The sequence below is a fragment of the Patagioenas fasciata genome, chromosome 15, assembly GCF_037038585.1.
Source record: "Patagioenas fasciata isolate bPatFas1 chromosome 15, bPatFas1.hap1, whole genome shotgun sequence".
Lineage (NCBI taxonomy): Eukaryota > Metazoa > Chordata > Aves > Columbiformes > Columbidae > Patagioenas > Patagioenas fasciata.
Genome location: NC_092534.1, coordinates 14,857,859 through 14,881,445, shown reverse-complemented (window position 1 = coordinate 14,881,445; position 23,587 = coordinate 14,857,859). Strand labels below are relative to the sequence as shown.

The 23,587-nt window shown below is 42.3% G+C and overlaps 1 protein-coding gene across 6 annotated transcripts in view; it reads right to left on the bottom strand.

Moving 5' to 3' along the window:
- CARD11 (caspase recruitment domain family member 11) overlaps positions 1 to 23,587 on the bottom strand; it is a 45,368-nt gene that overhangs the window by 6,511 nt on the left and 15,270 nt on the right. For 5 of the 6 annotated variants that reach the window (XM_071814954.1, XM_065851114.2, XM_071814951.1 and 2 more), the window contains exons 2-18: positions 18,082 to 18,294; positions 17,318 to 17,455; positions 16,350 to 16,675; positions 14,905 to 15,084; positions 13,055 to 13,207; positions 12,837 to 12,962; positions 12,146 to 12,343; positions 11,495 to 11,674; positions 10,406 to 10,460; positions 9,091 to 9,206; positions 7,804 to 7,907; positions 5,144 to 5,196; positions 4,200 to 4,332; positions 3,437 to 3,638; positions 2,500 to 2,626; positions 1,159 to 1,399; positions 644 to 740 (exon numbers count right to left, since the gene is read on the bottom strand). In XM_071814954.1, the coding sequence (XP_071671055.1) occupies positions 644 to 740; positions 1,159 to 1,399; positions 2,500 to 2,626; positions 3,437 to 3,638; positions 4,200 to 4,332; positions 5,144 to 5,196; positions 7,804 to 7,907; positions 9,091 to 9,206; positions 10,406 to 10,460; positions 11,495 to 11,674; positions 12,146 to 12,343; positions 12,837 to 12,962; positions 13,055 to 13,207; positions 14,905 to 15,084; positions 16,350 to 16,675; positions 17,318 to 17,455; positions 18,082 to 18,280 (2,628 nt within the window). In that variant the 5' untranslated portion in view covers positions 18,281 to 18,294. Of the gene's footprint in view, positions 1 to 643; positions 741 to 1,158; positions 1,400 to 2,499; positions 2,627 to 3,436; positions 3,639 to 4,199; positions 4,333 to 5,143; positions 5,197 to 7,803; positions 7,908 to 9,090; positions 9,207 to 10,405; positions 10,461 to 11,494; positions 11,675 to 12,145; positions 12,344 to 12,836; positions 12,963 to 13,054; positions 13,208 to 14,904; positions 15,085 to 16,349; positions 16,676 to 17,317; positions 17,456 to 18,081; positions 18,295 to 18,805; positions 18,894 to 23,587 lie in introns of those variants that run through there. The other variant, XM_071814955.1, reaches the window with a different exon arrangement.

The window sequence follows — 23,587 nt, the reverse complement described above, 5'->3', positions numbered from 1 at the left end:
AGTACAAGCAGTGGCTACCGTGTCTCTGCAAATGTTAGAAGCATGTACGTCTCCCAAGCTTTAAAAATAACTTATGGTAACTAATACACCAGGAAGTAAGTTTTTCATTATGTAAAGATGGAATTTTTGGGTCTACAGAGAGAAAAATCAAATTACTTCGACTGAGGGAATAGGAGAAGTCAGCAGGGGTGTTGTGTGTGAAGAGCTGGTGATCCCACTCCTCACCATAGCATGTGGGTTGGAAGAGACGGGTCTTTCTAACATGGGGCAATGGTAGCTCTGTGCATTAGATGCTGTTTACAGTAGGAGAGAATAATCCTGATTATTAACTCCAAGGACACAGCTGCTTCTTCATGTGGATGTGAAGATGCATCAGAGGCTTACAGACGGAGAAGAATGAAAAGGATTAGCTAAGACAGAACAGATATTAGACTTTTAAAATGTACTCCTCAGAGCTGGAAGGGTTAATACGTGCGTCAGAGCTAGGTCCATTGCCAGGGACAACATTATTTAAAGCAAACATAAGGTGCCCATTGTGCAGGAGAATCAAAACCTATACAGGACTTTCCGTAAAATTAACATAATGATAACAGGTAGCAGTGGAGTAGCAGGTGTTACAAAGACCTTGTTTGTAGATACTTACTCGGAGTGCCCGAAGGGTATTATAGGAGCTTTCTGTCTCATCTCTGCTCCCTCTGTGCATCAGCCGCTGCAGCTTCACCAAAAGAAGTTGCTGGGCTCTGAAAGAAAGGATGGAATCGCATAGATCAAGATATCTTTGAAAGCACTCAGAAGAAGGCTGGACTGCAATGGGTCTGTGCCTACAGAAAAGATTAAACAGAAATAGCAGTGAGGACTCACTGAACCACACAGTAAATGCAGGAACAAAACAGTGAGCAGGACTGCAATGCAGTTAGAGATTAAAGAAAAGAATCTCCACGGCATATTTTCCTATGAAGCTTTTTGAGAAACCCACGTTATTCTTTCAGGTAACACCTGGAGTCTCCTTTCTAAAGCTTTATAGCTTATATTGCAGTTCAACATCACCAGGCCTTATCTCAAAAATTAAGACACGTACGCCTTTCCTGACAGCAGCTATTAATTCATCTGTTGACGGAACCCGTGCTTTCAGCCGTGGTCGCTCAGCACCACACTCACCTGCTGTAGCTGGGAATGGTCCCCATTTCCAGGTCCCTGTCGGTGAAAGGATCAACTCTGGCACACAACCACTCGCACCTCCCCTGGTACATGGTGTCCAGAATATGAACGATCTCATCGCACTTCACCGACAGGGTGCAGCAGTCCTGCTGGCTGGAGATGTTCAGGTTCAAGCGGATATAAAACGAGTCCCCCGATGTGATCAGCCCTTCCTCCAGTTCCGACAGCAGTTTTCGGTAACCTGCAGCAAGGAAGGAAGGGGTGAAGCGTCATCAGCTCAGTGTCACCGCATTCCCGGGCATCCTCTGGGAGAAACACACAGCACAGGTGTCTGGGGCTCCTCTGAGAGAGGGTTGATACTTCTAGAGCAGTTCCACTACTTACAACAAGGCTATGGTCCTGCACCTTAAAGACGCTAATGAGGCATTGATTCAGCGAAAGGTCACGCTGCTGGAATCAGAATCTGTGAGAATATTCTCATTATAATGATACTTTTAGGTAACTCCATTTTCACTACTCCACACATGACCCGTGAAACAGAGAACTTCTCAACAAAGATGCAGATAGAGCTGTAGCTCTATCCTGTAAGTACAGCTTGAGTTCTGCCACTGATTTTAATGACAAGCTATTCCCTTTATTATTATCTCTAATTGGCACTCCCACAATCTATAACATGCTTTATCTGCAGTTAAGTGGTGCTCAAAAAAAATTGCAATAGTCTTTCCTTACCTTTGAAAACATCAAAGAAAATCAAAGACATCACTTCCTGTGTGATCTATGCAGCTGAAATTCTCTAACCAGCATTAAAAAAAACCCACCACAAATTCATATACACCAGTAAAAAATGGATTTTGGAAAGTAATTTTTGATCCATAACCTGAAATTATCATTACAGGTCATGAACACTAAAATCAAATCCTATTCACCACACAGGAACTCCAGCTGTTAAAGATACGATAAAGCCACGAAGTTAATAAACAGAGCAGCTCCATCAGGTAAATGCTAAATTGACTTCAGTTGGATAAAGATGATTCAGCTCACCACATTGTATTATAGAAAGGTGTACATAAAAATACGCTCGCTGTGTTTTGTGAGCATGTTGTTGTTGGCCCCCATGTAAATTCTTCAGAGTCCTACAGGGATGAGCATATGGGCCTTTTTTGTTCTCAGTCACAAACCTAAAAGCTGGAGCAGTTACACAGCGTACCTATAATTATCACCAGTGGACGTGTTTCAGATTTATACCAATACAAAGGATATTCAGGTTCTGTCATTCTCATCCAGACTAGTTAGTATAATAGACCTGGGACTATTTGAGATGAGAAATACTTTTGGTCTTACCTTCGTGATTTGATTTATACTGGAGTGTTACTGGACCACTGCACCTCTGAATTGTCCAGTGCACTTCTTCCTTTGTGCAAGTATCCAAGGGAACACTCTGATTTTCCCCTTTGATGCAGCCCTCCAACTAGATATGAAAGAAGTATTAGTCTCCAGTGCGGGTTCGATCGCTGAAGTCAATTATATCATTTTTTAAAAGCGACAATCTTTTTCTGATTAAACAATGCAGATACTTTGCTACCAAGGTGCAGATTTCATTCTACTTATTTCTTTTCTCTCAAATGAGGAATGCTAGCAGCCAACAGAACTACAGCTCTTTGACAATCTCAGGCTTCTCAGGAATGTCAGTTGTGGATTTTTTGCCCCTCTGGAGGCATTTTAATAGGAAAATAGTTTGGAAACACTGGCAATGGAGGGAAAGCTAGGCAAAAAGCAACTTAGCAGAAGCACCACTGAACTCCTGCTTCTGTGATGCTGGGGACAGCTATGCAGGTGTGCAGCCCTTCTTCCCATTCACACTGCAGCTGTATCTGTTCTCGTTCTAACATGACCAGTCCCAGAATAGGCCACGCTAAAGAACACTTGAGGAGTCATCATGCTAAGCTAAGTAGCATGAACATCGTTTCAGGCAGGAAAGTAGTGGGTAGTCGAGAGCAAATCCCATTCTGGTGTTTTTAAAGGGGCTGTACTACTCAATACAGCACTAAACAAAGCATCGGTTGCTCAGAGCTACCATAAAGTGCAAAAGCACGTGTATGTGTTCGATGACCATGAATGTTATTCTCCAATATTTTCATAGTCAACAGCAGATTTTCTTCTGCATGAGTCACATGCTTTGTCATTAATACAAGTTGAAAGAATAAAGGAAAGTATTGTGACGAGTGTGTGTGCATATAGGTGGACAGACATCCCAGACTGTTTATAGTTTTATGCTTACCAGTAGGAGCTGGTGTCCTTCCCGAAGGCCTGCTTTCTCTGCGAGTGATCCGGCCTTGACAGAGCTAACAAAGCTCCCTTTATCATTACCCCCAACCAGAGTGATTTCCGAGTTGAGACTGTCTCCATTCACTGTTACGCGCTGCACAGTATGGCAGGAGGTTCTAATGCGACCCACAGATGTGACAGAGGGACGAAAAGGTCTGTGTTCACAAAAGGAAGCAACAGGCAGACAGTTATCTCAATTTTAATTATCGCTCCAGAGTTAAGCGAGATGTAAATAACCTTCTAGTGTTATCAAGCACTAGGATCTAAGGACTCTAAAAGAAATCCTTCTCATCACTGCCTAAGTTCTGTTGAAGAGCATCTGGATGGCTTCAAGTGCTCCGACATGACTGAATGTGTATTACACGCTCAGATGTGTAACAGTACCGCAGCTAGCAACCTGTGGCAGCAAGATAACGAGATCACAAGGATAAATTTAAGCCTCTCGAACATTTTGTCTGCCTTGAAGTTTTTGAAATTTTAGGATGACCTTCATTGGTTTACAGGATATGAAAGCGCTCCAAAATAACATGTTCTACTGCTGCTGACATAAAGAAGTAAAGACAGCACAGTCTCATGAGATATTTGTGTCAAATAACAACTTGTGACATCATATTCCTGCCATTGTATCTTCAGCAACTAATAAATAAATGGAGGATCTCTACTATAGCAGCCTTTCCCCTCAGTCTCTAAGGCAGGTAGACTGGCGTCTCAAATACCTTTCCAGAGAGAACTTTCTGAATATGGAGTTGACATGTTCAAGCTCGTAGGCATCCAGGCCTTCTGACTGATGAGAAGACGAAGAAGAGTGCACCGAAGGAGCTCCATGTGACTGCCTGTCATGGTTGTCATCTGAAAAGAGTGAAAATGAGTCTGAGACAGAATGAAAAAGATGGAAAAGGGCAAAAAAATGAACGTTTGATTGATCCCAGGCAAAGCTGAAAGAGGAAATTCCTGATGCAGAGTCATGACCCATGTCCACAGGCCATGGCAAGGAATGGCAGCCTCGCTTACTGGACCTACCTGATCACGGCCACAGAAGAGCAAGTTGGAAGGGACCTTTGGAGACTGTGCAGTCACCCCCTGCTCAAAGCACGGTCAGCCAGAGGAGACGGCTCTGCACTTGACCAGTTCGGTTTTGAGTATCTCCATAGATGGAGTCAAGTCAACCTCTCTGGACAATCCTGTTCCAGCGTTTGACCACCCTCACAGTAAAAAAGCTTTTTTATTTTTCTTTTTTTTTTTTCCTTGTTTAACTGGAATTGCTTGTTCCTCAGATTGTGCCCGTTTTCTCTTCTGCTTTCACTGGGCAACACTGAGGAGAATCTGGCTCTGTCTTCTTTACTCCTTCCCCTCTCAGTTTGATGCTTTCCTCATTTTAAGGCTGAAAGCATTCTTACCAACTTGCAAACCTCAGCCAAGCATGCTCCATCTATTCCTTCAGACTAATCCTTCTCCCGTTCTGTTGTTCAGGAATAACTGCTTTCTTGTTCTCAACACTAGTTGCCCCTTTGCTTTCTAGTTACGATGAACTGACTTGATTTCTTCTCAGACTGCGAGTCTCATGTAGACAATGAGTTGATTATTTGATGGTATATGTAGTTGGTGAGCTAATCACACAGATCTCACAGTTAAACTACATACATGACATCCTCTTGCTTACCATCTAGCTCCAGAGCATCAAAGCCAAAGCTGTCATTGTCCTCTTCAACGAGGCTGGAATTAAAAACAAAGCATGAGATAATGGGGAAGAAAGAGAGAGAGAAAGCTGTTCACTTTCCAGCTTTCAGCAGCTTTCGTTAAATTTGGAAGGAGGAACTTTTTGTTGTGAAAAAGGAAGACGTTCGGGGTGCTGCATTAGGCAATGATGCAGCTGGGAATAAATAAGCAAGATGGCAGGGAGACAGTGCGTCAGCCAACATGGGAGGCAGGTGAAGCAGCAAGGGATTCAGAAGGAAGAATCACGACCAGCAGTGAGGGAATGAAGATTTTGCTGAAGACAAAGGGAAGGTGCTGACTGATGGTCTCACCCGCGTGACTTACACCACACCTGCTTCGGGACTGAGGGAACAGGTCGCATAACACAATACCTGTTGTATATACACTGCGGCACGTTGTTTTCCACGACAGACCAAAAGTATCAGGAGCTCACTGATGGGCAGAGGGAATGCAAGGGAAGTGACTGAGGTGCAGCAGTAAAGGGGTAATTTACCTGCTTGATTTAAAACCCTTGAAGCATTTTATAACAGCTTAATGGTACCTCACATGGTTACTCAGATAGCTACAGCAAGGGAATGGCAAGGTGTACCAAGCACAGAAACTCTTAAGCCACGGCTCTGGTCCCAGCCCAGCTCCCACTCACACAACATTTCCTGCTAAGGGCGACTAGATTGGTTGGCCTGAAATGCAAACAATTAAAATACACTCAAATTTTGCTCTTACAGGGATATTGGGGATGTCCAGACAAGTGAATGACCTGTCTGCTTCACTAGAAGGACATCATTAAAGCACATGCTATGGTTGCAAAGCTGTTTAAATAACAGCTTGTTGTTTTTCCATTCAGATTGATTTGAAGGTCTCCTGCGGAGCTGATATTCCTCATATTTGGCTTCAGGTGAAGGGTGAATTTTTGCAGCCAGTCTGGGGAGAATCAGCTATTTTTACACCATGTATAAGCAGGAAAATAATACACCTTTTCCTGCATATTAAATCATGATCTCATGTTTTTTTCACACAAATCAAGATCAGATGAACTGTGAAACCTGCAAGTTGGCATGCAAATAGCAATTATTTTGGATTATGTTCACAAGCAAGTTAAAAAAAACCTTAGCAGGCTAATTATAAAGCTATAAACTACAGTGAACTTTTGGGCGTGCTCTTGAGTTACTTGACTTTAGTGATTATTAGCTCAACAAAGTAAGGTCACAGGCAGACCTTGCTCAAGGGTACCTTCTCCTTCCATGTGCCAGTGGGAAAGAACATCTAATTTGAGGAAAACTTTATTTCAATACAGCTCAGTCTTCCAAGACCTTAACATATGGAAAAGGATGTAGTCAGGGCTGTAGTGAAATAAAACTACACAATGAATAATGTCCATGTAATCTTTACTGCATGCTGTAATATACTGCAAATATTTAAAAGTTCGGGCATGCCAAAGGCTTTTCAAGTTAAGCACATGAAACATTTGAATAATTAACAAAACGACCCTTTTTCTCCATCTTGAATTAATGCAATGCACTTTAAAAAGGGGTTTGGAGGACAATATAGCAGAACCTAAGGAAGATTAGAATAAACTCTGCCTAAATCCTCAGCAGCCTAGAAAGCCGTGTGAGAGAACAACCTGCGGGTGCCCTCATTGCAAAGCTGTCTTGCAAAGCTTTACACAAAGAGAGGTAAAAGTGGCAGTCTGCCAGAGACGAGTTTGTTTTGAAGAGCATTAAACATCTAAATAAAGTTCTAATAACGATTTGATCTAAAGCATAGATCTAATAAAGATCTAAACCCTCCTCATATATTGCTTTATTCTAAATTGGTTTGCTGGGGCTTTGTTCTTTTCTCGTTCTGCTTGGGACCTTTAGGGAATGTATCTATTTCTTGTGATATTTCCGATACAAACACGCTATTGATACCAGAACAGCATGTCCATGTTTTGCATTGCTCTAAACCTCTTAAAAAAGGGGTCAGTGCCATTTAGGAGACTGCGAGGCAGCCAAGTTCTGTCTCCTTCCTGCCACCAACTTCCCATTCTGATTTCGAAGTGGAAGCGGCAGCGGGAGGTGAAGCAGAGGGCAATGCATCTCCCTCCCCTCGTCGCTGTGCTGAGATACAGAGCCCCGAGCCCGAGAAAAACCACTTCCCTCCTCCACTTCTCCCCCCCATTCCTCACATAGATTCCAGCAGCTCTGCTCCGTTTTGGCAGCTTAGGGAGGAGAACGAGGGGCTGTGAGAGAAGGGAAAGGACAGGGACACAGACGCAGGCAGCACGGAGCTGAGATACAAACAGTGAAGCCAGATCGCTCTACAAAGGTGGAGCATGTTCTCCAACAGTGTTGGCGCTTTACTCATTTCAGGTTTTTTTCTTATTATGCACGTTTAAAAAGTCGATCCTGCAGCGGTGCCATCCCAGCTGAACTATCAGACACTTCTGAGTGTTTTGGGCAAAATGAGGGATGATGAACTGCAGCCCTGAGAAGTTTAGCAAGTTAGTTCTGCTCCTAAGAGAAGCTCTCATACTAGAGACATACACAAGGACACCTATGGCTGTTTTTGCCTCCTCCTTGTGACAACAGGTTCCGGGCACGTTTCACCAGCACGGTTACCTACATGCAATGAGGGGCGTCCTCTTTGCGACGTCGGACTATTGAATCATTTCCTGGAGGCTCAGGAGTGGTAGACATGATACTGTCATTGCGACTTCTCAGCGTTTGCTTTAAAAAATAGAAAAAAAAAAGTGAAAAAAGGGTTATCTGCCTTAAACGTGTTATTATTTCTAACTTACAGGAGCATTAGCCTGCTAGCTTGCCAGTGGGACTCTGCATGGTGAAGCACATACAATGGTACCAAAAGTTGGTTCTAGATGTCTAGAATGCTACAAGAACATTCATATTCATATATTCTAGGATTTGGGCAATATGCACAGCTTGTGTGCCTTTTTCTCCCATCACGTAATCGGCTGATTTACCAAACAATTTTAACTTGACCCTTGATGTGTGGCGTATGTGTTGCACAGCTGACACACAGGAGGAAGAAGATGAAAAGCAGGATGTATATATACTTATATATAGAAACAGTAGGAATGAGGAAATAAAATACAGATATCCCTACATTAAACTGTTGAACTAGTACACTGGAAACTAAAGTCTGAATTGTACTAGAGGGAAGACAGTATAAGTCATCTAAATACCCAGTGGATATTCCACAGAATATTCTTAACCCACCTAAGCTTATTACAAGTGGCAGGGAGTTCTTTCCTGGCTATTCTTGGGTATAATTTTCATTTCCTGGGGGCAGCATTTGTCATGGTGTTCTAGAAAGATGTTTTGTTCTTTGTTATTAACACTCTGCAAGAGCACTCTCTCTGTCTGCTTGTCCTGCTGTGTCGGTGCTCACATACGCACAATGGATTATCTACCTTAGGAAATTATGGGGATACAGCAAGCAGGGAAGAAATGGTTTGGTTATGGCATGCAGAAATTTCCAGCTGTGATCTGCACCCCTTTTCTCACTCACTGTTACTTTTAGACAGGAAAAGCACCAGAGAACTCAAAAAAACCCTGAAAATTTTCTTATATAAATTACATAGCATCTTTTAAAGAAAAGCTCTTCCTCCTAGCAGTAAATGTGAAATGGCATAAGGAGACAGTGAGAGGTCATAAATACCTTTGAAATATACTTAAATAAACATAAACCAATTCTGTGAGTTTGCAAAAGGCTAATAACATAGTTCTAACAAAACGCTGATAAAAGGATTAAGGAAGCCTCTGACAACAGCCTTGAATTTGATCACAGCTGGGATGCCAGTGAAGTGCTAGAAAAGTGGGTTGTGGAAGTTCTGAGCCACATTGGGGAAGGCGGTCACAGACAGGCAAGGCTTATCCGAAGGCTCCTTACAATTTTGCTGACTTCACAGCTGCTGATGGAGTTACTGATGGAAACGGAATTCGAGGAACTCGTGTCTGTGCGGCCATTGCTGGCGTCGGCCCCGTCTTCATCCTGCGCTCTGACTGCTGCGCTCGCAGGGGACGGGGAACGGTACAGACAGCACAGGGAATCGGTCAGATCACTTTCAGTACAGAGTTTTTCACAAATTTGCAACAACACAGGGGTTATCTTTGCATTTCAGCCCATCCCGTGTCCCCGCTCTGCGCTGGGCAGAGGCCCCAGGGAGCGCTTGGCTCCCATTCCTTCCCCATCCGCTTCCCAACAAAGTACAGAAATGATGCTACTCCGGACAACCTCCTGCCAGCTTTGCCCTGTAGGTCATTACCAGATCTATGAAAACTATCTGACAAATTAAGGAAGGATTGTTTTATTCCTTTATGTTTTAACTTCATCACCTGAATCTGGTAGTCTGCGATGAGGCTGTCTCATTGAATTACACTATTTTTTACAACAAAAAATTTACAACAGGGACCAAGCAGCTTGAGATCCCTCCGCAGCCCCAGGTAGGACAGTGCGAATGTCTCCGTGGGCTCCTCCTCAGCACCTCTAATTTGTTGCATAAATGATGCCAAAAATACTGTTTAACATGCAATATCTTGCAGCAGGAACCATATTTCCCATCCTATTTTGTACATCAGTGAGCGTGGTGCCACACATAACAAGTAAAGGAAGTTGCTGCCTAAGATGGTGTTTGTTTTGAGAACAGTGTTACATAAATAAGAGGAATTAGGAGTAGCCCAAACGTGAGTATACAACAACAAATTTGGTAACTTGGCAGCTGGCTGATAGGTGGCTTAACCTCCCTCCTCCCAAGCTTTTTAATGCTTTAGATTGAAAATTAGCTCATTTTTGCTGAAGGACAAAGTAACTCATTAGACAATCACTAGATTAGAGTCTTCTCAGCTTTTTTTCCAACAGCAAGAAGAGAATAGTGTAATGACTTTTAGTGCAGCTATTACAGCAGTGACTTCAAAATTTTTGTAAACTAAAATGAAAACGGAGTAAACAGAACATTTAGGTAAGCTATGGGATGCAATATTGTGTGTCTGTGGAGGTATTTTTGGATGGAGAGAACATTCAGGTAGAACACGTTATATTATGACACTGTTCACTATGGGAGAAACTGCCTGTTTTACTGACTTGGACTTACTTGACTTACAGAATATCCCCAGTTGGCATATTCGTTAAAGCAACTTAAAGAGATTGAGTGAGACAAAGCGACAGAAAAAACCAAGGACATGAGGACATGGGTGCTCTTTCTGACCTTGAAACTCTGACGTTTTGTTCATGCTGACAGGGGATCGAGCTCTTGGACTTATCTGAAAAAAGAAGACAAAAATCAACACAAATGCAGAATATTTGCCACACACTGTAAACCAGGTATTTTCACCTTTATTTTCACTGTTATGCTGAAATACATTTGCCCTCCTTTAAACAACAGAACCCCAAATTTAGAAGACATTTAGGTATCTAAATGCCACTGCAGCGAATGAGAGTTAGTTACCTAACTACTTCCAAAAGTCTGGCCCAAATGCATTGCAATTTCCAGATTCTGCTGAGGGAACAAAGAGACAAAAGGTGAAGTGGGTGCCTTGGGACTGGTTTCAGGCAGCTGTTAATACAACAGGCATCCTTTTGGAGTGTGCAATGCGAAAAATCCAGCTCTATTGCCATAAGTAATAATGACAGTCAGAGCTCAGAAAGGTTATGAAGGGCAGGGAGAATTCAAATGCAGATGAAAGGAAAGAGAAGCTCAAACCCCTGAATGTTAGATTGTATATTATGTACAATTTATGAATACAGCGTCAGATAATAGCTGTACGAATGCAGCTAGTCGGGGAAATCATGGACCTAACTCATGCTACCCCTTACTTTTAAGTAAGACGAAATTGCCATAATTTAATTCTAAATTAGGCAGTTAATTTTGCTCTAGATTGTGTCCATTTCTTTCTATTATTCCTTCCAGCTGATGTGAGGTTTTCCACCAATGCTTCATTTTCCATCTTCAGTTCCTTGTGTGCTGGACTTCAGGCATTATGTCATTTTTTTTCCCTCTACTGTTAAGGAGGCAAAGAATCCATTTATTGACAATGCTCCGAGAATGTGAATGAACAGTGGGAGCAACGGGAACACACAAAACTGAGAGAAGGGGCAGAAAATAGTCCATGAAGCTTGATTATATCTGCTCCTCGAAGTGCAAATCACCACAGGGCAAAAACCGTCAGTCCAGTGTCATATACAAATCCGTTCTCTATAGCAGAGCACTTGCAGAGGCATGACCGCAACATGTACCATGTCTCTTAGTTCAAACAGTCCCTGCACTATATCATTCCAGCCTCACATTAAGACGCACCTGGATTCCCTTCAGATTCACTCTTCTCTTGAGTCGAGCTTGATCAGGCAAGAAGAATTTGTTGTCTTCTGGAGACTCTTCGGAAGTGGAGGAGTCATCTGCTTCCTGCCCATTGGCTTTTGAGCTGGGAGTCCCAAAGGTCTGGGAGATAATAGTAATGGGTAGATTCCGCGGCAAACTCTGAAGATCAGAAGGAAATACTTTATTTCTGAGACAAGTTTGATTCAACTCCTCATAACCTCCCTTTAGAGCAATCTGGTTGAACTTTCCGTGACTCCAGTGCTTCAGAAACTCACACAGAATGTGGCTCCAGACCCAAATCAGTAATTTATATTGACATTTGTGGGGATTTCTGTTCACTGGGGCATGTTCCTCAAAAGTATTTGTAGTTTCTACCCCAGTGTAGAAATTAATTGTCCTTCTGCATTTCCTTCCCTTCCATTTAAAACCAAGTTGTGGAATGCCAGCTATGGGCATGACACAGACAACTTGAACCCCACTGCACTGAAGAACTCACAGAATTGACTTTTAGTGGGTTTTTTCAGTTAATTAATAGAGAGAATTAAAATAATCCCCTTTCCCTTCCACACCAGAATGTTTTTAGGAGCAAGTCTTAAAGAAAGAATTAATATCTGTATTCCTCAGCCCTACCTGGTCATGAAAATTATTGTCCTTGGAGAGCCGCCGCAGTTTGCACTCCAGGTTAACAATGCAAGCTTCCTTCCGGACCACCTCAATTCGGAGTTCATCATTTCTCTCCTCCAGCTCTCGAATCTGCTTCCTGTATTTATCTTTCTCGATGAGACAATGCGAATACTGCGTCTGAGCCTCATCGCGCGAGCGGAACGCCTGCAGCCGAGAGAACAGACCTCTTTTGCACCTGGGCACCAGATACCTTCTCCTGCTGGGTTTGTTTGTAAGGTATTTGGAACAGAGACTTCAGAACGGCAACCATTCACCAATTAACACAGCAGTTAGGACCAGGATATGTCACGCTTGCACCATTAAAAATTACGTTGATGAGGGTGGTGCATTTCCAGCTCCCTCTTGGCTGGTGGCAAAACGCTCCGGAGTGCAAACCGGATGACTTGACACGAATTTAAAGCCTGCGGTAGCTGTTGTAAAGATTTTGGTCCTGCCTGCCAGATGCTACACTGTGGAAACAACCCAATATTATCCTGTGTTTAATTATCGTAACGTAAATTCCAACAAGTAGCAACTTCTTGTAACTGTCTTTTTTTCTTAATGGTATTTTGGGTCCAATTACCCACAATTCCCCAAAGTGACACGTATGAGATTCAGGCTTACACTACTGATTTTCCCCATTTTAACTGCTAGATACCTGGTCTCGCTCCTTTTCCACCTCTTCCAGCTGTATCATCACAGTGTTCATACGGTGCTTGTACATCTCACAGTCTTTTCCTAGTGTTGAACATTTTAACTCCAAATCTTCTTTCTCTTCGAGATACTGGAGATGACACAACGTTACCACCATCACTCTCAAAGGTCTTTTGGGCACTAGCTTGAGATATTCCATCTTTCTATCCTGCTATTTCTCACCTTGTCTCTCAGGTCCTCCACATGACGAATCTCCTCTTGGAGATTAAAGATCTTGTTGACCAACTCGTGACGATCTTCCAGTGCCTCCTTACGGTCATGTTCCAGAATATCCAAAATGGCTTTGTCCGAATCTGGCAAACTTCGCTTGTCAGCCTAAGGAAGGGGCCGGCCAGGGAAACAGAAAAGGTAAAAACAGTATTGCAGGGAGAAAACACAGACAGTAACAAGCAAGAGGAATAGAAAATGAACACCATCCTGCAATGTGAAAGCAGGAGAAGAGATGGACATTCGTTCATATTTTAAAATCATGTCAGAAAAGATGCAGAAAGGGCTTCTTGCTGTCAGAACAGTCTGATGAAGGAACTGTTGAACTGTTTTATTGTACCAGCTATAATTTGATCCATTTTGGATGCAGTCACAATTCTTTACTCTAAGCCCTGCATTCAAAACTCTATTAATCAGCTCTCACTGAGCACAAAAATCACCCTTTGCCAAAGAGTGGGGCCTAAAAAAGCATTCAGGGGAATGTTTAAAACGTGCACAGGCATTGCAGGCCTGCACTCAATATCACACATGCCTGGAGTAGCTTGTACCACTGCCTCATTTTCTATAGTGTCCAGCAATGTTTTCTTTCAGATTTAAAATTAACAAGATTATCTGAGCAGGTTCCAACAAAATAAATTGCTATCCAAAATTAACCATAAATGGAAGATGAAAAAGGCATAAAATGCAAGCGTGTAATATGCGTATTTATTTTAAAAATACCTAGACTAAGTTGGAGATTTCAGTGACATTTTGGTTACCCAATATTTCTAAGTATACGTAAGTATTTCTAAACCAAACTGCCTTTTATTTATTTACACTTTCGCTTAGGAGAATTTCAGTTCTATTTTTAGCTGTTTTATGATTATTTCTCTTTCTTTAGGTGCTGTGAGACCATTTCAATTAAGATAGGAGGTTCTATATGGATCAGAACTCCCAGAACCTTCTATCCTACACCCTTTTTCAACCTTCGAATTGGATTTGTGTTCGAACCGAGAATCGTTGGTCGCTGCTGGAGGCCACAGCCAGTTCTGAAATGCGTTCTATTGATAATTTTTTAAGTGTCATTTTAAAATGTCACAAGCAAAGTGTTAAGCACTCTCATATATATCCCAGTATTTGGCTAAGCTCTTCACAGGTAACACAGTGCTAAATTTGCTGCCTATCAGCCTTTTTCCCCACTACCCCAACAAAGGCTAGTTAAGCGTTCTACAGGGCACTCTGGTAACTAGTGACCACCCAAGTACAGAAAACTCATTACCCTCTGCTTCACCAAGCCTTTTCAGCACAGATATGACAATAGCCTAGAACGGGGCACACAGAGCCACTGTCAGAAACCCCTGGGCTGGCCATTTAACACAGCTTTGGGGTGACAGACTGGTGCAAAGAACCACAGCGGGGCTAAAACACGGAGCTGAATGCTCAGCAATTAAACAGCTGCACTCTGCACGCTGAAAGAGCCAATCTCTCATGTACAGCTTGATTTATTAGATGACAATTTTGGGTGGTTTTTTTGGTGTAAGTCCCTCTCGTGCACGTGTTGGTACAAGGAGTACTACAGGTAACTGGGAGCTATATAACTGACCTGCTGTTCTTCCAGACTTTGCACTTATGCTTATTGTAGTTACACAGGTAGAGGTTTCACCCAGTTCCTGGGTTGTGAGGAGACGTGGGGTATGTGAAACAGTATGGGAGGAAAGTGTGGGGGTGCAAGGAGAGCTCAAAGCCCACAGAACCCATCCTCTGGGTAAGCAGGAGGGGTAAACTGAAGTGGCTGGATTTTTAGATGTAGCAATTTGCTTTTATACCTGAATGATGGACTGTAGCTCCTGGATTTTAGTCTTCATCATCTCATTTTCCCGCTCCAGTTCCAGAACCTGTTCCTTTTTGGGTCGGTTTTCAATGTCATTTTTCAGCTTCAAAGACTGGTTCCTCTCCAGCTTGCATTCCTCTTCCACCTTGTTCAAGCGATGCTTAAGCTGGTCAATCTGGCACAGCCAGACCGCAATGAAAAGGAGAAACAGGAGAGGAAATAAATCATCCCTAGCTCTGATATTTACTGCTTTGAAAACGCTCTCACTTCCAGGTGAAAACATACTGTCATAGGTGGAAAAAATAGCTTAAGTTGTGAGCGCTAACAAGCAGCAGATAATTTGGTGTATGTGTGTGTGCACTGAATGTCCACAAGTGAACCGCTGAACTCTGAAGTAGAAGACTGCTATTTGCTAGCTACAGTTTGTAGGGGGTGGCTGTAAATTTTGGTAACATCTGGGCTAAAAAAAAAGTGGCACGTCCTCAGTCCTCCAATAAATAAAGAGATATGGAACAGGACTTGGGAGGCTGGCAACACATTGTGATTTTGCAAATAGACTATTTGGATTGGAAAAAACGGAGGCTTTGAGTTCTGGATAGGAATGAGGTGTTTGCAAAAAAGAAACATAGTGGTTTCAGACAGAAGGCGGCCTGGGATGATGATCCTGGCAGGAAAGACTTGAAAGTGGGGGGATATCCTGAAGAGCAGAGAGATGCCCAGGGCTGAAGGCCAGGAGATGCCCTTGGACCTTGGTCAGTAGCTCCTGGAGACTGTCAGCAGCTGAAAAGCAGAAACCAACACAACTTTCTGCCCAACCATCCCAGCCCAGCAGCCATGGGAAGCGATGCTGAGCCCAAGGGAACGCAGCGCTGAGATAGGGGAGTGAGTAAAAACTGTGGGAAAAAACAGTGGGGTAAAACATCTGATATCGTCGATTCAAAACCAAACCCCGGTGTCCAGATCCACTGTGGGCAGTGGTTTACTCTATCTCATCTGTCACACACACACACGTGCATGGATTTTACGGCACTCAAAACATTTCTCTGTATTTCCTAAATGGCCTCAAGCTGCTCCAACGCTCTGTGTGAGACTTTTTGAATAAGCCACCAGCAGCCATAGTGCAAACCTGGATCACTGCCCCAAAATACTATTGAGCCTGAAAAGTTAAAAATTATGCTTTTAGCAAATGATTATGTTTTTAAAATTTTGTTTTTAAGCATGTTGTGTTCTGCTAATCCATTACAAGCATGTAAATTATCTATTAACACACATCACTGCAGTTGATACTTCTATATACAGTGACGCCTTTAATCGCCTGGATAAGCAAAGCAAATGAGAGCTCTGCACCTTTTACCGTCAGAAAAGGTCTCGCTTTGCCAGTTGCCACTGGCATCCTCCATTGCTGCTCCTGATTAAAGCAGCCCAGAGCATTTATCTCACCTCTAACTGGAGGTCTCGGCTTCTTATCACAGCCATGCTCTTCTCGTCACTCAGCTGGGCATATCTCATGGCCAGATTGTAGTTTTCATCTTTCACCTTGACTAGCTCATCATTGTAGTTGTTCCTCTCCTCCTTCATCTTGTTGTATCTCTCCTGGAAGGTCAGCAGCTCTATCTTGTTCAGTTTTAGCTGCTTTCGCTCATCCTCCAACTGGCGAGACTTAGCCAAGAGCTCACAGCGCTGCACATCTTTTGCCTTTACTTGCTGCTGAAGCTTAATGATCTCATTCATTAGGAAATGGGTGAGGCCTTCGTGTCCCTCCTCCACTGAAAATGTTCAAACAGCTTATCAACAGCTAATAAAATAACTTTATACTAAGCAGGCTCAGCAGAACTGAGTAATAAAAAAATGTCCCAGAGTATGTACAGAGGTACAGAATATGCACAAATACATACACATTTGTGTATCTAATTGGCAACAGTAGAAACATTACATAGTACATTATTAGTAGGATCACAATATGCATGCATACAGCTTGTCTGGATAGAATATGAACCCTTTACAATTGTCTTGTTCCAGCTGAGCTGACAGGCCTGTGGCAAGAGCACAAACTTGGTAAAATGAATCTGTACAATTCATCTGAATGCTTCAGATGTGCTGCACATATGTGGGTCTTCAGTGTAAATTTATTCCCCTGTTGCAAATTTAGTGCACTGTTTCTTCTCCTGAGATTTCTTGTAATGGCCATCACTCAATCTGAAGCTCTTCAGCCTCATTCAGACAACCAAGATGTTCCTTTTCTTTACACATTACCCATTCCTAGCTCATTTTGCATTGAAGGGGACTGAAAAACTGCAGAATGCTACTAAAAGATTTGCTTTTCTTTCCATTTCTTGTCTGAAAAATCAAACCTAGTCCTGAAGATAGTCCTTATTTCAACAGGCTCCTCTGGGACTGATTCTACTCACCAACAATAGTGGAAAACCTCCGTGTAGGTTCTTTTCCTGTCACCAGTTTGTAGAGTTCAGGGTAGTAAAACTCCAGGCTCTCCAAGAAAACTACGTAGCCCCTTTGGCCCTTGGTGTGGAGGATGTCCAGTAGTCGGCCTAAGTACAGAGATCAGAGAGAGGTGACATGATCAGAGAGCGGTGACAGATCAGCCCTATGAGCAGCACAAGCAAGAACTATATCCCTGAAGTCAAATCTGCCGGAGGTTTGTCTCTGCCATAGCCAAGTGCTGTGGAAAATGTGGCTGATTCAACTCACAAAGCAACGCCATGTATTCTTTATGTTTGTGCCGATGGTTATTCTGAAGGAGTGCGGGCAAATTGGTCTCTGGAACAGAAATTTCAAAAGCCACGTTATTCAGTGCAGCCCTCGGCAGGCAGGACTGAACACCAGGACGGCCACCCTTCAGTGACAAATCATGAAGCATGACAGGACAGCTGAAAACCTACTCTTGGAATAGCACTGGCTGCTACTTGTGTTAACTGAAGCATTTGCCAAGGCTGGGACGGGAATATGAACACCATGGGCTCCAGTCCACACCGTACAGGAAAGAATAATTGTTATCAAAATAGCAGCAGATTCCCCTCTTTACATTAAATCTCCTGTAAATGAGACACAGGGTTCCTATTCGATAATATGTAATTTGATACATGTTCCCTCCAGACTTAGCAAAATAACACTGTTCAGATAGGGATACAGACATAGCCATTCACAAAACAATTACCTGCTCGGTTAATTTTGGAGGGCAGCATGAGTGAGTTAAGCACCTCGTCCTCATCTTGCTCATCGATTACTTTGCACTGCCGTAAGTAGGGGGTCAGTTTGGCTGGATTGATGTACCGGCTCAGCATGTGCCGGTTGCATTCTACGTTCTCCCACAAAGCCTCCTCCTCATCTTTCAGCGTCTCCAGGCAGTCATCCATCTCGGGCTCTCCTCCTTAACCAGGGAAACAATCGGCAAATAAACATGAAACAGGACAGTTTCTACCCTGCTGCTTTTTTGTGCTTCCAGATCACACAGGATGAGCTTAGAATCACTCCTGCTGAATTTCCCCTAGATTGAAACTGTTGGAACTGAAGTGCAGCCTGTCCACAGCTCATCTGGAAAGTGACAGTTCAGAGAAGTGCTGTCTGGAGTCTATGAACTATTGCATATTGCTCTCTAGTGATGAATCTGTAGCTCCGCTAACTCCATGAAGGTCTACAAGTCAGAGAATCCCTCTTTGTATCTGAAGCAATGGTAGAGGACACGGTGCAATGCAAGCGAAGGTCTGAGCGTGCAGAGCTCAGCGCAAATGACTTGCTGCACGCAACCAAGTCTTCAATTCTCGCCTCCTTTGTTCCTCTCAGCTCTACAGATTTGAAGCTGCATTTTTTCCTGCATATATGAGTGAATGTATGTAAATGATTGCACCACGAGAATAGCTAACTCAGAAGCGAGCACTTACGTCTGTCCACCTTCTGGGCACGAACGCAAGTACCTGTGAGTGCAGACCTGGCCTTTCTCCACGTGAAGGGTAAGGATGAGCATCCTAGCACTGAAGTCTGAAAATGTGCTTGACTCGTGCAAATATCATCACATGGTTTGAGTGCCTGCTAAGCAATTTCCTTCCAACTCCTAATTGGTAACCACCTCATTAGAGAAGGTTACAAGGCAGGAAACAACGAGGTGAGAAAAATTGTGCTAAAGTTAAGAGTAAAGAAACCTTATAGAAGTCTTTCCTTATCTTTGCATTCTACTTTTTCAAGATCTTGTGATCAAGGTGGTGCAAGGAAGATAAGTTTGTATTTCAAGAGTTATTTTACCCCGCCAGAGACCATGGTATAAGAAGAATGTGCATTTCTTAGGTCATATGAGACGAGAGCTGTGCTTTATGAGACTTTGCTGGTAATCAGTAACTAAAGACCTCCAAAGCAACCCGTTGTTTTTCTCGAAGCAGGAGAGTTCTCTCTTTTGTGTTAAAGTTTCCTCAGCTTCCAACTTTAGGAACTGCGAAGCAGCCCGTGTCACGCTGCACATCACTGAGCAAGATCAGCTATCAGTCTGTATAGCCGGGGGCTATAAACTCCTCATTTGAAAACTAAAAACACAAGTGCTAATCCGCTAAATAATGTGTTTGTCAGTCTTCTATCATAATGAAATTTATCATCAAGAAATATAGAATAGTCCTCGAAAAATGCATGTTATTTGCTTGATGCTTTCAAAGGCCTTCCCAAATTGTCCGAAATCCTAGGCTGGGGTTCAATACCTCTATTAGAAAAAATTGGATGGGTTCCTCATACAATGGACAGGTTAGATGATTATTGCCAGAGGTTTGCTTGTTCTCCTGCACTCCAGTAGCTCTCCCAGAGTTCTTTTCTTTGTCGTTTCACATCCTAAGAACCAGATATTTAGCATTTGCTTTGCTGATTGCGTATAGATTTTAGTTCTCCAGCGACTGCTGTTGAGTGGACCCAGAGACACAAGAGTCCTGAGAAGACAAGGAAGCCCAGGACTACCCAACGGGCTCCAGAATCATGGGGGCATGGCTGTAGTTATGGGAAAACCTCTCTGGTCTTATGAACTCCTCACAAGCTGGATGAAATTCTTACTGAATATTTACCTATGGTAAAGATTACACTGCAGCAATGAACAGTATAAAGGTAAAACAATAGAAAGAGCTACATAAAGTAGGTAGCAGCAGGAGGAATGCTAAAGGTGAAATAGCTTCATCTGAAGTATGCAAACATGCTTATGAACCTTACTCTCCACCACTTATCCTGGAAATAACTGCATTTCACTTCAAAGGTGAATGTAACAAACAGTACGTAATTGGAGAAGCTCAACACTTGCGAGTAGAAGGCAGTGAAGCAGAAGGTCACACAATACCTTAGTTATCTCCCAGCCACAGATCTATTGCATCTAAAAAAAGGTGTGTTGCAGGCCCTTTAATTTGGGAAGAGGATCAGGAAGCTCACGGATGGACCTCAGAGGGCAAAAGAAGCACTTGCCTGAATTTGATAAAATGCAAGATATCTTATAATCTGCTGCACTGATCCAGAAATTATTACACACTGTCAGCAGTTCCCTCAGGACATTAGTAAGGGATTTCTCCATTAAATGATTCAAAGCAGAGTTCACTCATCAGCATAATTCTCAACACGGATACATTTTTTTTTTTACCTGACATTAAAAATACCTTTACCAAACAGTCCCTCGTGCATGGGCATAAAGTGTCCATACTGTTATTTGGGGGACATAATGTTTAATGGGAAAGTAGTAGGCAGATTGCATGAGTGGCTAAGAATTTTAAATGGAGATTTCTGGTAGAAAGCTCCTGTTAAACACAGCCTGTTATCACGAGAAAGTCTTTGGAAACAACATTTAGTGTAGTGGTCCTTCACGGCCACCTAAGAATCTTCCTTTTGCCTTTTTCTTGAGACTGGGTTTAATGCATTTTCTAGGGTTTAAAAGACCCTATTCTCTGTTTCTGTCCTTCCTTCCTGTGATGATATTGCAGGAAAATAATAGCTTTCACTTGTAAAATTAAAAATGACAGATTTAAAACGTTTTCAAACGTGTAATCACTTATTTAAGCTGATCTTTATTACCATTATCTGGTCTCTGCTTTCAGCAGCCCTTGAGCTGTAACCTAACACATTCAGAAGTTGTGATGTGTCATCGAAACACTGCGGCTTCCATTACAAATCAGAGGTGCGAAGTCACAGACTCGGACCGACTCCGACAGACACGAACCAAAGAGAAATAAGAACGGCCACAGCAGTTAAAGCACCGCTCTCCTGCGGCTCCTTCCAGCACTTAGTACACAACACAGCTTTTAACTGCAGGAGATGTTAATCCAGTTCTAATCTCAGCTAGTCCCATCTATTTCAAAGGTCTCTGTAGATGCAGACAAATAGAGAGAATCTCTTTTTACATTAAAAGAAAAACTCCAGTCCCCTCATCTCCTTTTCTCTCTCAGGGACCATCCATCTCTTGGCTGTTACACACAAATGAATCTTTCTACTTGTTTGCTATATTTCATAATGTTTTTCAACCGAACAAATCTTGCAGTTCAAACTGTTGTCACTCGGACTCCACACTTTGGTGTGTCGGTGACACTCTCTATTGATCAAGGGAATAAAACCCATAGGCTTCAGAACCAGGGGTTCTATACAGCGCTCCAGGTCACACCTAAAGCTTCGTTATTTTGTGGCTCGGTTCATGATGGTGCAGAACTCAACCCTTCAGTCAGGTCTAAGTTTATTTTGGAGGAGGTGACCTATTTTAATGTTTTGGCCTCTGCATTTGTCACAGATGTTTGCATATTGGGAGTATTTAGAAAGGAGCCACAACACACCAAATGTTTGTGCAAATTATAACTTAATAAGAAGAGAAGTTTGTGTTAAATACTATGTGCGTATAAACCAGGAAAGGATTACCTATAAATTATCACACTTCAAAGCAAAAATAAATCACAAATAGCACTTTTAAGCCGGGTATATAATTACCCTCAATATTTTCAGTGTATTGTGTTACATCCTCTTTTTATGCATATCTCTAGATTTCATGGGGCAACACCCTTTCTGCCTCAGATCTGTACAGCACTTCACATGATGAAATACAACAACAGGGCGATTTTCTCAAAAGCTGCTTGTATGGATACGTGCAGATTTGCAATATCAGAGAACCACAAAACCACAAAGGGATTTAGTGCTATTTTTAATTTTAGAGGAAAGTCACAGTTTAAAGTGTGATAAGGAAATTATATTCCTTCGCTTAAGGACAGGAGAGACCGATTTGCATTCCTGGCTTCTGAAATGGGGAATACCAGCACTTTAGCTGCACTGCTGGATGTTCCATGGTACGGAAAACCACTTTTTAAAGGCTTCAACAATGATTAGGAAGAATAAATTTGCTTACCTATACTTGTACATTTTTTCCATACACGTGCCTAAATCTGGATGCCCAAAGGAGAGCAGAAAATGTCTTCATCTGCCTTTAAGAACTTGCACTTTATATTGATTCTTTCTACCTCAGCGTTCCCACTTGAAAACAAGGCTGCCGAGAAGTCTTATATTTTTATGACAAGGTAGGATTCATTAATTAGTGATTGCAAAGCACTTAGAATCACCAACATGGGAAAGCCCTAAAAACCAATTCATTATTAGTGCAGCTTTATTATTTCGGATTTTGCAGGCCTTAAATTACTTTCTGAAGCGTTGTTGAATGGACTGGGCTGTGCTTCTGTTCTAGGTCACAGTGCCTGTATATGGGAAGAACCATTTTGCATATATCAGAACCCCCTCCTTATATAAAAGATTTAACCAGCTTACTGAATGCCACAGTTTCAAGAAAACACATAAGAAAAATATAGAAGAAGAGATACCAAAGTAATAGAAAAGCAGGAGGCTTTACACAGAAAATAGGATTATTTTCACACAAATGTATTCTGTTCAATTCCATTGAGTCAATTGATTCTGTTGAGTTACACATAACCTACAGAAAATAACCCCAAAACACTATCGGATTTGCAAGGCTTCAGTGGGGTAAAGCTCCATCTTCAGTGAGGCCAGATGATAGCCACAGTCATTAAAACTACTCCCATTTTCTGAAGAGAAGAGAGAGAGAACCAAACCCAGGTCCCTAACTGGTTCAAAGGGCTCTGGAGGCATCTTCACCATGCTCTGCGAGCACAAGAGTGAAGGAAAATTCTCATTTTCATAACTACCAGCTCAACAACAACCGAGTGAGAGAAAAAGAACTGAAGAATTCTATCATGTTACTCTTCTTGAGCATCTCTGCTCTAAGACAAAGAAAGCAACAGAACAAATCAGAGGCTTGTCCCTAATCACTATTCCTGTCCTAACAGAAGAGAGCCAGGAGAATTAACACTATAGGAACTCTCTTCAATGATCTCTTCCTTTGCCTTTATTTATTCTTCTAAGAACAGAAGCATATGAAACTCCATCTCAGAAAAAAGAAAAGGTAATGCATACATAAAGCGCGGATCAATTAGTAGTATTGTTAGTACACCCAATGGTTTGCTTAGTATGACCTAAACCAAAAAACACTGTATGCAACAAAGAAACACAAATTTTTCAGTACAGTAGCACCATAATAAAGCTATGAGCTGAACAACTGAATTCCACACTTATTATATATACCTTTTGCGTGCTTTAGAATTTGCATATGAAATTCTATACCTATCATTTCTGGAGGAAAAAAACTACTTGCACATTAAGAATGT